At 40.3% G+C, this 17704-nt stretch overlaps 1 protein-coding gene across 5 annotated transcripts in view; it reads right to left on the reverse strand.

The window, feature by feature from the left end:
* Positions 1-17136, reverse strand: part of hmga1a (high mobility group AT-hook 1a) — a 78613-nt gene extending 61477 nt beyond the window's left edge. For 4 of the 5 annotated variants that reach the window (XM_068007430.1, XM_068007429.1, XM_068007427.1 and 1 more), the window contains exons 1-3: positions 16741-17019; positions 16340-16451; positions 13916-13999 (exon numbers count right to left, since the gene is read on the reverse strand). In XM_068007430.1, the coding sequence (XP_067863531.1) occupies positions 13916-13999; positions 16340-16441 (186 nt within the window). In that variant the 5' untranslated portion in view covers positions 16442-16451; positions 16741-17019. The other variant, XM_068007428.1, reaches the window with a different exon arrangement.
* Positions 17137-17704: the final 568 nt, after the last annotated feature.

Here is a 17704-nt window from a genome sequence, read left to right on the forward strand (position 1 = left end):
GAGTGACCTCCAGACGTCACCATTCCTTTTTTACATTCTGCTCAGCTGAGCCAGTCCCTGTCTTGCTGCCAGGTTCCACCATTAACCAAACACATGGGACTGATTCCCCACGTTTATTTTAAATTGGTGTCTAACCCAGTGGTGCATATTTATGCATCTATAACAGTGAGTTTACTCTAGGTCACCTGGTTTACACCATAGAGTGCAGGTGACCAAAGTACCATGTCTGCAGTCAGCTTAAAGCAAAGTAGTGTGAAAGCATCTCAGAATAGCTCAATTAGAAAGGTTCATTTAAAATAAGTAATTTGTTATCATGCAGATCCATTCAAAACCCTCATTTTCATTGTTTCCAGAGTTCATTGTGGCAAACTGTGGTGCTTGAACAATCAAAAATGCTATATGTGGCATTTTTCATGGGTGATCACTCCGCAGTGTATCATTTGCTCTCAGTGTATTTGGACCGTGTAGGTGGTTCTGTTGTATTCTCGAAGTAACATCATCTTGACGTATCGTGCTACTAGCCTACATCTCATTAATCATTTTTTTAAAAAATGTATACTAGATTACATGGGTAACCCAGGATTGAGAGCACTGTTTCTGGCATTTACTACGGTCCCACTGCAGCCTAATGTGACAGCAGTTTACCCATCATTGCAATACGTCAAATTTACTGAATCAATAATGATTCTATAATACTTTTATCTGCCACATTATAAAACTTGCTAAGATGACAGTAACATTTTTTTCAGCAGGAGCTGGAACCGTCCAATACCTAGACACAGGCTCTGGAACTGAAGCTGAAGTTAAATCTCCAAGCACAGAGAAAAGGGGTAGACACTTGCCAGGCAAACTTGTTCAGGCATTTCAAAAATTAAATGGCTAATTTTATAAACAAGTTTTCTCAAAACTGTGCAATCTTTAATGGGTTTGTTATGCTATTAATGTTACTTTTAGATGTATATGCTGATCCGAGTGAGGAAAGAAAATGGCAGCCAAAACAAGTTTGAAAACATTATTTGGAGTGATTTGATTGGTTGGTTTCATGGTAGTTGGTTCCTCATTCCTTAACTGGTAGTGGTGGTAAGCCCTCCTGGGAGGTGTTACTTAGGGGTCGTTTTTAGGATGGCTGAGCGGGTGCATTGGGGGCAGACGGGGTTCGTAAAATCGGGGAATCCCGGAGCCCGTCTCCAACCCGCCCACTTGCGGGTTCCCCAGTGACGCGTTCGGATGCGCCGCAGCTCCCGCATGCTGGACTCCCACCGGCAATTAAATCCGGCGGGATGACAATTTAAATACTTACTTACCTAGCTGAGGTACTTGACAGACCTCATTGACAGGAGATTTTGGCAGGGGTGCAATTTTCATGAATCCTCAGTGTGTTTCCTGTGCTGTGGGAAACACTCCCTGTTGGAGCAGACGTGTTTCAGTCAGCAGCCAGTGGGAGATGCAAAAGATTGTTTGACAGTTGGGGGGGGAATACCTCATTTATTGCAGCAGGGCACTCTGTCACTTCAAAGTTTTGGCTGCAACACCTTTGTCTTTCCACTCAAAATTATTAATTTATACCCTAAACTCTGCTGTGCAAACACATTTACCTACTTTGCAGACCCTCTCAAACTCTCACTGTCAGGAGTGTGTGTGGGTGGGGGGGGGGCGCGCCATGGCTGCATTTATCACTTCATCAGAGGACGAGCAACATCACCAGCCTCGCCAGGCACACCATCCACCTCCACCACGTGGAGCTCCACAACACAGTGCGGCGCCACAGGCACCTACGCAAAATAGTCGTGCAACTACACTTACAGCCACAGTAGGGTGACCCAATGGGTGGCATCAAGTGTGGGTGTTCATGGAGAACCTCACAAAAGGGACTTATTGCACAAGCCAGTCAACAATGGCCAAGACGTGGCAGTAGTGGTGACAATATAATATTTAATGAGAGTTGAACCAAAATCAAATATAAATAAAAAACATGACAAACCATCAAACACCCTTGTGCATCCCCTTTGTGCTCACAAAACCTTTGCCTTACGCTTCCTACTATTCATCCCCTGTGGCTGCAGCAGAGGTAGTGGCAGGTTGGGTGAGGGTGACCGTGAAAGAGACACATCAGAGGGTGAGTATGATACAGAGCCATGACTTTGTATGAGGATTGGGTTGAGTGGTAGTGGTGGGATGAGTACTGGAGAGGTGAGTAAGTGCAGGTAAGTTGACGATGAGGTTTGAGTGGGTGTGAGGAGTGATAGGATACAGTAGTGTTGGCAGTGATATGGAAGACGGAGCGTAGGAGAATGAGTAAGTGTGTTTACTTTGGCTGACCTAGTTAGGTCACTGAAACGCTTCCTGCACTGTGTCCAGGTGCGGGATGTGTTGCTAGTGCTGCTGACCTCCTCTGCCACGTCAAGCTAGGCCTTCTTGGTGGCAGAGGCAAGCCACTTCCTCCTGTCTGCCGGGTAGAAGATCTCTCTTCTCCTCCTCCTCACCCCACCCAGTAAGACCTGGAGTGAGGCATCATTAAACCTGGGAGCAGCCTTTCCCCTCGGCTGCTCCATGCTGTAATTTTGGCTGTTTGCTGCAGGAGCAGCATTGGAGGACTGCCCCTTTAAATAGGGCTCCTCCAGCTGACAGCCTGTGATGCGGGTGTGTTGTCCGCCCACTGCACAGGTTTCCAATGGGAAACCCGGAAGCCAAGGTAAGTGGCTTCATTTTACTTGCAATCGCGTGGGGAACGCACCGATTTTACTGGGCAGGTTACCCACGTGCCCAGTCGACCCCCCCGTTAACAAACCGCCTCCTGGTAATATCGGGGCCTTAGTTTCTGCTTCTGTTTTTTGGCTGCAGGTGTTACATGCTGGACAATGACAGCCAATCTAATCCATATATTGATATCCAAACTGGAGAAATATTAATTGTGACAATTTCTCCAAGATTCTTAAGTGATATAAGGCTGATTACCAGAGAATGTACACTTAGACTTGAATATTATTGTACAGGAGTGGTGGGGGTGGGGGTGGGGGGGGGGGGAAAAAAGAGAGGAAAAGAGTATGGAGTGTATGAATTCCACGTTGGGTTTATGTAGTTGTGTCAGTTGTAGGAATGTTCCATACAGCTCGACAGATTAGCATTAATGTCCACCCCAAAGACTCCCAGAAATACAAGTGCGACATGCATTTATATAATGCCTGTAATATAGAAAATCTCCCAAGGCACTTTAGTAGGGGGAAGCATAGTCAAAACGTTAAATTTTGAGAAGGTTTTTTTTAAAAAAAAGGTGGAGGGGAAGAGTTGGAAAGGTTTAGGGAGAGAATTCCAGAGAGGCAGCTGAAGGGTCTGCCACCAATTATGGGGCAAATGGGAGAAGGGGGGTGTGCACAAAAGGCCAGATTTGGAGGACCAAACGGGATACAAGATTGGATCAGCTTGCAGAAATAGGGTGGGAAAAGGCCACAAAGTAAGTTGACATCGAGGACAAGGATTCTAGACTTAATGCGATTAGAAACTAGGATCCAGTGTAAGTCAGTGAGGACAAGGGCGATGGCCAAACAGAACATAGCACAGAACAAGACACGTAGCTGCGTTTTGAACCAGCGATGAAGGTTATGTAGGGTGGATTACAGATGGCCATCAAGGACATTAGAGAAACTGTGCCAAGAAGTAACAAAAGCATGGGTAAGGATTTGAGTGATGGACGGGCTGAGATGGAGCAGAGGCAGACAATGAAGGGAAATCAGTGATGTATAGGCCATAATGTTTGAAGCCCATGTCCAAATGAAACTTGATGCCATGGTCTGATTCACCTTGAATGAGTGGCCAGTGAAGCAGGTTGGATGGCGTTGGGTGTCAAAGGAGTAGAATTTGTGGGAGGCCGAAAACTATGGATTCAGTCTTCCCAACGTTCAATTGAAATGGTGGGGGAGGTACAGCTACATGTCATCAGCATACTTATGTAAGCTGGCTCCACACCAGAGGATGATGTAACCAAGGGGCAGCATGTAAATTAGGAAGAGGAGGGAGCCAAGGAAAGATTCTTGAGGGACACCAGTGATGATGGCATGGGGGGGGGGGGTGGGGAGAGGGGAGAAAGAGAAGCCATTTCTGGAGATGTGCTGGCTGCGCTGGGACAAGTCAGAGGTGAACCAGCAAAGGTAGTCCATGGAGCTGGATAATGGAGGAGAGGCAATGCAGTAGTCAAATGTGTCAATGCTGCATAGAGGTTAAGGAGACCAAGGCAGGAGAACCCCATGGTCACAGTCACAGAGAATGTAATTCTTGACTATGGCTAGGACCAGAAAGGATCAATGAAGCAGGGCCAAATCAAGTTAGAAAGTGGGCCAGATTCAGCCACAGACTACGGGGGATTGGTGTCGTTGAGCACTGTTGTTCTCACCGATGGGAGGGTGAAAAAATTTAAGCCAAGATTCCCCACCCAATTCTCTCTAGTGATTCCTGCTGGAAAGTGTGTGTACTGGGCTATCAGGTTCATTAGTGAATCCTCCACAGTCAAATAGGCTGCCAACTTTCAAAGTCTAGGTTCATATGCAAAGAATGGGCACTTAGAAGAGGTACTGCAGAGCTGCTCATACAGTGCTGCGCCCCAAACAAGAATCAGTGTCTTCAGAACGAGAGAGAAAACTGGAAAAAAGGTGACTTTTAAAACAAAAGTGCACAAAACTATAGGAACAAACTCAAAAAAAACATCCACATATAAATTTAAACAAGGTAAACTGTAGAAGCAGAACCCTTTTGAACTACTGCAGGATTTCTGAGCACATCAACAAAAAGTACACAAAAGAATAGTTTTCTGAGTTGAATTAAGAAACATCCTGTGGTTCCTTATATTTCTATGCTTTTACTTTACAAATAGAATCAGTTAATTTACAGAAATGTTTGCAGATATTACACTTCTAAAACATTGCAGATGCTATTAGACAAAACAACAGTAACTGCTTGTACAGCATTTCCTTCTGTAAAGCCACTCTATTGGAATCTTTCCATTTAACCGTAAAATATACCAAAGAGGTTTCATGCATTTCCACAAGCAGGCACATAATCAGTGGAAAGGAAAATATGACTCCCACACTGCATATATTTCAATATATGTTAACCTCTACAGATTATAAGCTTATACAACAGATTGAAAGGATAATAGCATGCCCATGGGTTTGCAATTTGGAAAGACCAGTTAAATTAAAGACATAACTTAAAAAATTTATTTGAAGTATGGAAAAAAAACTCGCAATTCTACTTAAAAAAAAAACAAAGATGTGGATTGCTTCTTATTGGGCCTTTCCACTACAGAAATCACAATTAATTATTGTGTTTTTTTTAAAAAAGTAGTACCAATTATAGCCTTTTGTTCTTGCTTATTAAGCATGGCAAGATTGTAATCAGGAATGATGGGCACCGAATTTATACAGTTTTCTCATAACAGAAGAGACTTTTGGACCAGTAGAGGAAATATTTATTGTACAAAATATTTCGCCAAGATTGATATTAAAAATCCTGAAAAATACAGTTACAGCAATGACTGCCTATTCTGTTAAAAAGGTTCATTAAACTGATGTGTCTACAAATTCCACTATCTAAGATGGATCATAATGCATTCACATTATCAGGTATGTGAGTTGGGATGAATTAATTGCAAACAAATGGAAGCTTTTTAAGGCATTGCATCATTTCCTGGGAAACATCCAATGACTCACTATTCCAGCTGTGAGCGTGTGTGGTGTTTTAAATGGATTATAAAAACACATCCACCTACTACTATATTACTGATTAGCATTCCTCCACAAGACTGACAGAAATTGTTCTGTTTAAAAAGAGTCTTCAACAACCGTGGCCAGTTTACGAGAATCCATTTCCTGTTAATTTAAACTTAAACAGGAATCTCCGAGTTCTTTGCGAATCACAGAAGACAAGACTTCTTTCTAGTTACAGCCCTGGGCACTAAAGTCAAATACTATATAGCACAGACCTACAATGTTGCCTTAAGTCCTACAACAATACTTGTCCACATTCCCCATCCTTAGACCTCCCTGACTAATATGGCAAATAAGCAGTGAACTGCTTCTGGTTTGGTTTTGTTTTGTAGACTCACGTTCAGTGTGAAATGGATGAACACTGCCCACACTTATTTCAGTTGGGAACCTTAAAGGGGGTGGGGGTGGGGTCCAAGCAGGTGTCATGGAAGAAATCAGATTCTGAAAAAGCAACAGGAACAGCTTATTCCATGAAGCCACTATATCCCCTGATTCTGCCTAACACTGCTAATATTAATTAGCTCCATTTGCATTAAATGAAATCTTTTAGCCACAAATTTTAAATTGGTTGATCAAAACAAACATGTTCACTTTGCACAATTAGTGAGACCAAGAAAATCATGGTCGTTGAAGAAGATATGACTAAATGCTCTAAAAGTTTTATATTAAGGCTACATTTATGCAGTCACTTTTGGATATGCATCATAAAATAGCACTGTTAAAAATTTTGCGTCTGCCTTAGATATTATCACATGTTCTCTCATAAGCAGACCCCATGTTCTTTACATGCACTTGTCCCATCTTCCAAAAATATATTTTGGTTAGATAAGGCTGAATGTAAATCAAAAAATTGGTTTATTTTACAATTATTAAATGAACAAGCAGAGTAACAATTATAGTAAATCTCAACATTCTTTGACTTAATTCAGTATAACACCTCATAACAATAAAATACACTGCATTGTCCCTTTTAGTGGGCTAAATATCACTCTACTGGTCAATAATGCTACTAATCCTGACTGGCTCTATCTTTAAAAAAAAAGGGAACCTGGCCCCACCAGGTCTTACACAACTGACTAGTTGTAAACAATTTTACAACACCAAGTTATAGTCCAACAATTGTCAACCCCAGTCCATCACCGGCATCTCCACATCACAACTGACTAGACCACATGCTTTGTTTCCTAGCTAGACAGGAAGTCAGCACCTTCAGCTCTGACCATCTCCCAGTTCTCTCAATCCAGGGATTTGCCATTGGCCAGTAGGACTTCTAACATTCAGCTACAACAGCAGCCCCCCCCCCCCGCCCCCCCCAAAAGAGAGTCCTAGAATTCTACCTCTTGCTGAGCTGGAATGAATAAACCATTCTAACACAATGACTGTGGATCGTCCACAGGAAGATTTAAATGACTTCCACTGCCCAAAGATGAAGTGGTATGCAGAGGCACCATTTCACAAAGTGGTTCATCTAGATCCAATGCACATCCTCCTATGCTTCCATTCAGTGAATTTAACCTAGAGAGCCAAAACCAGTCATTCATTTTAGGGCGTTGGGAAACATCTAGCAAGCAAGCAGAGTTATTCTGGATTGACATACATCCGAGAAATTGCGCAAGAATGCTGAAAATTGTAATTTTGTAATTGGGGCCTCTACTCAGCGCCCCCCACTACAGTAACAAAGCTGAGGCCAGGAACTCCGAAGAAATCAATCCTGAGCCCTACCATTCAATAGCACTAGACTCTGGTTATTATTTTCTACACTATAAAGGTATTTTCCTGCATGAAAAGGTAAATTGTGGCACAATGCATTAGAGAATGACCAATACCAGTGAAAAGGCGCAGGTTCGATCTCCCAATCTGCCAAGTTCCTCATCTCAAGTCATGTTACTGTGGGAAAGTGCCAAGCAGCATCAAGAAGGCTCCCTATGCACAAGAGGAAACAAATTACATACAAAGCCGTGCCACCCAAGCCACTGTCAGGTGTTTCCTAACACCAGGCTAGAAGCAACATTGGCAAAGGCCTTGGAGTCGGGCACCTGATCAGCCACAGATAACGTATGGCCCAAGAAAAAAGCGCCAGTATTCTATCTCACAAAAGGTAATGGAGGAAAAAAAAACTTGCATTATACAGATGTGCCAAGCTTAGTGGAAGCATCCTGTAAATGAGAGCATAATGAAGAGTGCTGTATAAGCATTCTACCAGAGTCCTGGAGGTCTATAAAAAAAGGCTCAGTGTCAATGCAATGTTATGCCTGCATTAATTGGAAAGTTCTTTACACAAAATACTCAAGTTTAATGATGGAGCACACTTGCAATCAACAATTTCCAAGTTCTGAGAAAGGGGGCAGGGTGCTGTGCAAGTGTGAAATTAAGAGAGTTTCTAGTTAGTCCAAACTCAATTTAAAACCTTTGGAGATCCAAGGGAAAAAAAAACAGAACGTGGAGGTCCAAATTTGGACTCCATTCTGTCGTTTGTGTGCCCCTGAACTAAAATGTCACTTCAATAAAGGACTATTCAAATGCATTGCATTTAACAAAGCCACATTTTCCTGTTCTCTATAAGAGTATCACAATACATGTTATGCTAATACACCATCGAGCATTATCATGTTGGAATGCAGGATTGCTAAGCAACCAACTTGCTTGGTTGTTAAGGAAGCCATCTGGTTGCTGAAGAGGAATGGCAATATGTACTTGGTTACTAGCCAATAGCATCCTTAGCAACAAAAATCACACAATCCACAAATCAGCCAAGAGAACCTCAGGAATTGGAAATTGATTGTGTAATTACAAAATTCAGATGTCTTTGTATATTAAATCTCAGGATTTGTAACCCAATCTTTTTGACTACTGTGCCCCAATACATCATTACTGGACTTTCAGCTGTATTGAAGAACTTCTCTCTTATTTTGTTGAAGGCAAAACAATGAAGCAGCCCATGCCAGACTACAGCGGGATCTGGATTACATCCATGCTTGGGTAGACAAATGGCAGGTGATATTCACACCACATAAATGCCAGGTAATGATCATTTTAAAACTAGAGAAAGCGAACCACCTTCCTTTCACGTTCAACAGCACCACTTTCACCAAGTCCTCCACTGTCAAACCTTGGGAGTCACTATTGACCAGAAGCTGAACTGTACCAGCTTTAGCAATACCAACACCACAAGAGCAAAGCACAGGCTGTGTACCTGTGAGGAGCTCACCTCCTGACCCCTCAATGCCTTTTCATCACCTACAAGGCTGAAGTCAGGAGTGCAATGGAGTACTCGCCACTCACCTGAATGAGTGCAGCCACATCAACACTCAAGAAGCTTGACATCATTAGGGCAGGCCAGTTCACTTGATTAGTGCCCCTGCCACTGAACTCAATATCCACTCTCTGCACCACCAATGCATTGTGGCTGCTATATGTACTATTCACAGAATGCACTGCATCGACACCAAGATTACTTAGACAGCATCTCCCTCCCCTAAGACCTCTACCACTGAAAAGAACAAGAGCAACAATGTTGTGGGTACACTATCACCTCCAATTCCCCCTTCAAGTCACACCATCCTGACTTGTATATACATGCCTGTCCCTTTATTCCCACTGGGTCAATATCCTGGAATTCCATTCCTAACACCATTGTGGGAGCATCATTTCCATAAGGACTGCAACAGTTTAAGGTGATTCACTACCACCTTCTCGGAGCAACAATGGATGGGTAATAAATGCGGCCTTGCTAGCACATCACCCACATCCAGAGAACAAATAAAAACAAAGACAGCTGAGGGATAGGGCTTCAGGTAGTGTCTCACAGACATAAATTTATATTGCTTCAATTCACCCCTCCAAATGTTGTTGTTACACAAGCGACAGCAATATTTGGTTTTGCCTCAGCACACTCGAGGAAGGGGATAATGAAGAAGTCTGTACGCTGACATGTTAACAGGAGATTGACTAAATATAGTTCATACCTCCCCCTCCTTGTTAGGAATGGATGAATGAACGTTATTTTGAATGCTTCATTCATAGTATATCCAATGCTTCTTTTATTTCAATAGGCAATAGAATGACAACCAGCATGAATCATGCTGTTCAGCTGGCAACCTTTGCCCCATGCAGGATGTGAGCCTGCATGAGGCATGTTTAGAGTTTATGACATATTTAGCGCAGGTGGGCACTGGTATGAAATACTCATTCTTATCGGAATGATGGGCATTTCACTACTCAAAAGAACAAAAATAGATATCTATGCTATACTAAACTAAAAGTCTTGCATATAGTGGCAATTCCTCTAAGCTGTCACACTTTAGTGTATTCTCTAACTCACCATGAGCAACACCAGACATAACAAAATAAAGTGTATTTAGTTCCTACTAGTATGTTGCCACATCTCCTCTCTTGCAGCCAATCCACTGGCTGAAAGTGCCAAAGCGTAGTGTGACTACTGGAAGATTATTTTTTTCAAATCTTAAGCTTTAAGACTTTTTTGCTGACCATTCTACCTGAAGAACCAATAAAATTAAATAAAAGGAAAATCAATCATCAATTTTAAAGCAATTGCCAGGTTCATTTTTCTTTGACAATCTATTTATTCCCTTTGAAGTCAGGGATGACGGTTGACGACTGCAGAATAAAAACTCTTCTGCTTTGGAAGTTCAACATTGGATTCAATCAATGGTGGCCCAAGTATAGCATAGCCAGATGTAGGTTCCCCTATTTTGCCTCAAAGTGTTTTAACCCCAATTTTAGATAAGCAACCCTTACTGCACAGTGCAATTCTTTCCTGCTTTTTCCCCCATGCCAGATTTACCACCTTTAAGTAAGTTTGGCAATTAATGTAATTATATGCTGTGGGTCTCAATGCTCCAGGTGCTGGGTTGAAACTTCCAAATTCATTTCACAACACCCTTACAGCTAGCAGAGAGAGGAGACTTCCATCCCAGCAGTTAGAGTTGGAATCAAATGCAGGTTATAAAGATGAAAGGGCAATGCGCTAACCCAGTGCACCATCCAGTCTCAAGTTTTAACATTTTCCTATTGTCTGTGGACGTGCAAAGTTATGCAATGGTACTGGGAACGAACTGCACTTCATACATAGCAATTCCTTCTCTCACCAGTGTGAGTGTGCACGTGCATGTGACATCACACATGTGTAAATCACCTAACTATCAAATGTCTAGGGAGAATACCATTGCTGTATTGTGGTTTTACAGCAGAGCTGAGTTTTATATGTGGAACTTAAGCAACATTTAGCCATGAAAAATTACATATTTTCATAGGACGTGCTTTTGGCTACTTGTGTAGTAAGGGTTTGTATTTTTAAACTATGTATATTACATTTCAAGAATATAGTAACAAAACAAAAGTACAACGCACATTATTTAAACCAATCACAGTTTTATATTGCGTTCAGTGAACTCCTTAAGTTGGAATGTAGCCTTTGAAAAGAAATGGTTAAATTTCTGCAGGATATCAAATTGCACTCCGTATAGCATATGTGCTATCTAGTTTCAATTGTTCTTATTTATCATCTGCTACCTATGCAAGATACTATTTACATTTCCCCCTTTGATTTCCCCCACCCCCAAGTGCTACTGTAAATGTAAAAACTGGATATACTAATAATAGACGATACCATCCATCAAGTGTTGTTTAAAGAATGAGTTTGTACAAGTGGTGTCATATGCCAACATTTTAATACACCATGGCAGGCAAGACAGGGCATGGATTCACACACACAAGGCAAGTTCCAAATCTTTGCCACACCATCAGGAGAAGCACCAGGCTTCCTCACAGACAAAAATAAACAAAACCATCACCACAAATTTTACTTTTAAAAAAAATTGAAACACAAAGGGAGTGATTTGCAGACAACGATCTCCAGGGATTCAGATGGTAGTTATAAGTGGTTTATGACGTTGACAACCCCCTAACCAAGATTTAAAACTGAAAATGCACAGCAGATCCATCAGTATCTGAAGTGTCAAAATATAGATTCATGTTTTGGATATAGTCCCTTCATTGGAACCCTTGATGAGATTACTACCCTGAAATCAATCATGTATTTATTTTTCCCTACATACATTCAGGCAAAAAAACAAATTTAGTTCTGTGATTGAAAGCTTCCATTGCAAAAGTACCTTTAACCATAAACCCTTAAGATTGTAAGATGTTAACTGTTAGAAATAAAAACTACAAAATATCAACATGAACACTTTAAAGGATATTTCAAAGCATTTCAAAATGTATTGTTGCAAAGAATCAATGCAGTGTACCTCCTCATTTCAGGCAACCATTTTTTCCAAACAAATGTGCCTGTTCATTCATACTCTGAGAAGTTTGTATTCCAGTTAATACTACCATTCTGCTTCCTCTATCCTTCTCTACATCTCCATTTAAATATTTATACATTTTAATTTCAGTGCAGTACCGAGAGAGTGCTATACTGCCTGAGGTCCCATTTTTTGGACGAGACGTTAAACTGGTAGCACTCTTACCCCCGAGTCAGAAGGTTGTGGATTCAAGTCCCACTCCAGATTATCTGGTCATTATCTCATTGCTGTTTGTGGGACTTTGCTGGGCGCAAATCGGCTGCCACGTTTCCCTACAGTACAACAGTGACTACAATTCAAAAAGTAATTCATTGGCTGTAAAGCGCTTTGGGATGTCCGGAGGTTGTGAAAGGCACTATATAAATGCAAGCTCTTTCTTTCTTTCCATGACTAACACCGTAAAAACAACAACAAAGAATTAAGTCTGGAAACTACTCTTGGCGATATTAGTGGATGAACATGTTAAACGTACTCGTATGACATTCTACTGTTTAAAAGAAACAGCTTAACAACTGCTCTAAAAAGCAGACAAAGGAATGTCAAACTAATGCATTAAATGTTCATCCACAAATATTGGCAACATTAATTTCTAGGCCTTACTTTTTTCTATATAAAATTGTGATAAGTGTGGTCATAAGCACTTGATTATCAACAGGTATTACCATCTCAGAATTAGAAATGCATATTCTATCTTCTGCCACCTGATTCCTCATCATGTTCAATACTAGGGACAAATCCAACATGGAGTCTGCCAATGCAACTTGTCCAGAACTGCCAGAAAGTTCATAAAAATAATGATTTATGTATTATACTAAAAAAGTTCTGTTTATACATAATAACTTGTTTAATTTGAGTTAGTCTTAATATCAGGGGTAGCACTAGGATTTCAGCAAAGCAGAACGGTGTATATATGAAATTTTCATGATGTGCCCATTTGACCTTGCGCACCTATAGCTGTACAATAATGAGCTATGTCTTTCCACGCTTGTACTTGTGATCAATTTAACCTAGACAACATTAGGGTGAACCACTTGTGATTACAGGCTCATCACTAGTAATGAATTAAAAGCATTACACAACAACAAGTATCACAATGTTAAAGGGCATTGGTGCATTATTAAAGCTGATTGGCCACAAAACAATATTTTTTCCATAGTATATCGGTGCCAATACATTAAATAAGCCTGCATCTAGTTTGAAATGAACACAATTTAAGCCCAGATTCAGCAGTCAGTTTGCATTTTTACTCAGTCATAAGGGGAGAAACTCAAATGTCATGCTAGCTCAGCAGAGCATAGAGAAGGGATGATTTGCTGGATTGAGAGATTAATTTAGACTGAGACTGACAGGCAATATACTACACCTTCTACTATAAATTAGACAAACTATTTAATAGCATCACTACATAAAAGTAGTAAAAACCTTCCATTTGTCACCACTGACATCCATAAATGCTTTAACAAGACATGAAGTAACATGATGTTGTATTTCTTTACAAAGTGAGCAATGCTACTTGTTGCAAAAAGAGCAATGCTACTTGTTGCAAAAACACACCTGCACTTAGGTACACTCAGGACACTGACTTCAATATACTTATCTGCAGATCTCAGAAACTTCTAATCATAACCAGCCAGTTTGTTATCAAAGTTCCTTGTCTGAAATGGGTTTGACTTGACTATGGTGAATGGCTTGATTTGATCACCCAAAGGTTGAGGAAAAGTAAACAAAATAAAGTATTACACGTACTTTCAATCTCCAACATAAACCATTTTTATGATGCTTTGATTGGTTATACAATATAAAAAAAATATATAGACAGCATGTACTTACTCTGCCAGATTTAGAAGAAACTTTGTTTTTGCTTCCTCTTGGTCTTCCTCGAGGTCGCTTTGGAGTAGGAGCTCCAGTTGGTTCCTATTAGAAGGAAGGCAAAAAAAAAAAGTTTATAAATGAATTACTGACATAGCTAAGGTAAATTAAATCACTTGCCACATGTCTATTCCTGTAATTTTTGCAAACTGCACCATTCTTAATTTGGTTAGAGGAAGACAAGTTTTTATTTGGTTCATCCACTATTATACTTTTATCTTTCACCCAAGACATTATTGGTCTGTAATCACTGTAATCAGAACATGACAGTCACTATATTTTATTAATTTAATATTTGTATTCTTTCATAAAATTGCTGCTAGAGAAACATCAGCCCTTTGTCAACTCCATCTATAATAAACTGGTTAGCCTGGTGGTATAGGATACAATACTAGAGCCCACTCTTCAGTTACTCCCAAGCCTTTATTCACAGAGACCAACATTACCCACTGTACAGCCCCCAGAAAAACGCTCATATAAATGGATACAAGAGAGTCCCCAATTGATACACACCACCTGAATACAATTAACACTAATTGCTATAAATCATATGGATACAATTAATACCACCCACTAAAATAAACACCATGAACTAACAGCTTCAGCCAGCAACTACATTGATGCACTTTGATACAATAAACCAAGCCTTTCTTATTTAACATACTTGGAGAATAAATGATCTCCATCAATTCTCCTACTGCCCCATTAAACATCTCCATCAAACAGGAAGGATCTGAAATTTATATGAGCAGGTTTATAAACCTTGTAAAATGCTAATAGTATTAAAACACAAAAAATTAAAGGGGCATTGTCATATGATAAAAGTGGAAAACATTTTATTAGGTTTGAAAAGCTGCATATAATTGATGATAACAACATCATCAATAGATTGTATCTTCTAACAAATTCTCACTGTAATAAAGGGGAAAAAAAGCCCTAAAACTTTATGCTGCAGCCAAAACAGTGTGTACTTCAGCGGCCAATATGACAGAATTTCAGCTGGGGTTTCAGAACTGGTCACTCAAGAAAATTAGCCTGCCTGAAAATGTCCAATATATCAACATCTCTTTGAAAAGGTACATGGTCAGTTAGTAAAATTTCCCATAAGACAGCTTCTAGCACTATTTAAATGAAACACATGCACTCAATATATTGCAAAAGTTTGCACTGCAGCAGATAGACAACCAAACTACTGCATGAATGGACCCTAGCAGCCAATCCTCAGACTGAGCAATTTCTTCACAAAGAGTTGCTCCAAGAATTTTTTTTTAACACAAGAGTAAGTTGCTCCAAAAATTCAGGCTGTCTGGGACCTGCTCTGCAGTGACATTACTGTTCTAATTACCACCTACCCTCATTTTGAAACAATCAACACGCAATAGATACAGGGGCGAGTGAGATACTTGCATAACTATTCACAAAAGTTATGATTCATTGCCATTAATACAAGATTTATTTGTTTTATAAGTTTTTTTAAAAAGTCTTCAATTACAACTCAAAAAAATGTTTCACAAGATCAAAATTTTAAGATTTGATGTTAATACAATCAGGGGGGGGGGGGGAAAGAGGAAGAAGTCACAATTAAGATAACAAAACCCTCTTGCAATCCTTATTACCATTCTGGCAACAGTCAACCAATTGAGTCCTGTTTGGGCTGCAGCCATTAGCAACACACTGACGTCAACCCGGGGCAGGACAAGCGTAACCTGACTGGATATACTTTTCTCCCGATTGACAGCTCGATCAGCCACACACAACCCGGCGACCTCCGTCACCCAGCCAATTGGCGCAGGGAGGAGGCCGGGACTACCGGTTCACAATGGTTTAAAGGTCTCATCTTCAGCTGGTGCTGAAAGCAACATTGTAACAAAGACAAAACTCCAAGGAAAGGGGGTCGAGTATAACGTGCTTGAACCAGCCTAAGGCAACACAGCCTGTCATCCCCTTAAAAATACCTCGAAGGTCGTGTAAATAAAAATGAGAGAAAATTTTCACCAGGTTATTTATGGCCAGATGGTGCTCCGCAATTCGTAGTAATTGTGAAATTGATAAATTATTCAAAAACGGCCTCATGCATTTTATATTTAACACCAAAATAAACTGCGACCAACTACAACTGGCGTATTTTATGAAGACGTGTTAGCAATCGGACGACTAGATTTACAAATGCAAAAGAGAAAAACTTGCATTAAAATCTAAAAACGTGTTCCTGGGTCGGTAAGAGGAAAAATGTAGTTAAAAAGCGAAATGATAGCTATTAACTTAAAATAGTAACTTACTATTTTTTTACGCGAGTGCATATTTGTCTGGCCAAGTGAGAAGAAAGTATGCAAAGTACAGATTTAAGTAAAACGTATTATAAAATGTAAATTATACATTTCATACTTGGGGTTGCTTCCTGGGTCTGCCGCGTCCTCTCTTTAGCGTTACATCCTTCTCCTGTTTTATTGCTAAAGGCTGGCTGGGCTTTGCACCTGTGTCACTCATCGTTATTTTTCTGCAAAAAAAAATAAAGAGTAAGCCATTAAAAAAATACAGACAGGTGAAGATTAAACTGCTTCACTGCAGCAAATTCAATCTGAAACTTCCATCACCGTGCAATCGATGCAGTAAAAGCTTGCATTATTATATGTAAATAGCAAAACACTCACAAGAAAGCAACGTCAATATGCAATAGAGACCCCCTTTGCTCCTTGATCAAAATAAAACAAAAGCTGCAGCAAATGCAGAGCCCACATATATATATACACACACACACTAGGCCTGTTCCAGTACTCGATTCCTACCCTGAATGATGATCACACTGCTCTAGTACGGCGGGTGGAAGGAAACGGAGAATGAAAATAAAAAAAAACACTCTTGGCTCAGATCCAAAGGCGGGCAATACTATAAACAGTAATAGTATATTTAAAAAAAAATAATAATAAAAAAACCTAAACAATATCAAAGCAGCTGCCACAGCCTGGACCGAGTTACATAGCAGCAAACCAAGTTCTGATTGGATCCCATCCAGCAGGTTATTATACAGAATCCTCCTAAGAGATGATCTACCCACTCAAATATGCACGCTTACTATTATTATTTTCAATAGGGGATCTTTTTAGACAAATTATCACTATTTAAAATATGTTGCAATGCTTCTGTTACGCATGTCGATAATCATAGGTTTATATTTTGCAGCATCACATGCTCTGTGACTGGGCTCGGATTGTCACCTCCCACCAGCCGGCGAGCCTTTGATCACAGCCGCGCACACCATCGCGCGCTCGCTCTACTTGTTGCTTTCCCCAGACCGGAGAATCAGCGAAAAGTTCGCCTGAGTTTTAAGGCGTAGTTCGTCCATACGCTATTTATTTAGGCATGTGCGAGAACTGCACCTACAAATTTGCATTAGAATTTTTACTCGTCCTCCTATTCATTTCAGAGCACTTTAACCCCGATGCCAGGTAACGAGAGACCTTTAATGTCACCAGGCCCTTTGTAAGTACTCAGGAACTTTTTATATGTTTACCATAATTTAACATTAATGTTAAATATATGAAAACAGGCCAATAATTAAACTTTGGTGACCTTCAAATTAAGTAATGTGTTTTAACCATTTGTTTTCTTCCCCTTTATATTTTAACTATTTCTCACACACTATTCTCCAAGTAAAAGGATGGTAGTTACCCTGTTCCCAAGTTTTTCATTTTGCCAGTGCCACTTTGGGACTGGCAGTTAGGATTTTCACAAGATGTTCTAGGTTCGTCT

This window comes from Heptranchias perlo, chromosome 27 (genome assembly GCF_035084215.1).
Source record: "Heptranchias perlo isolate sHepPer1 chromosome 27, sHepPer1.hap1, whole genome shotgun sequence".
NCBI lineage: Eukaryota > Metazoa > Chordata > Chondrichthyes > Hexanchiformes > Hexanchidae > Heptranchias > Heptranchias perlo.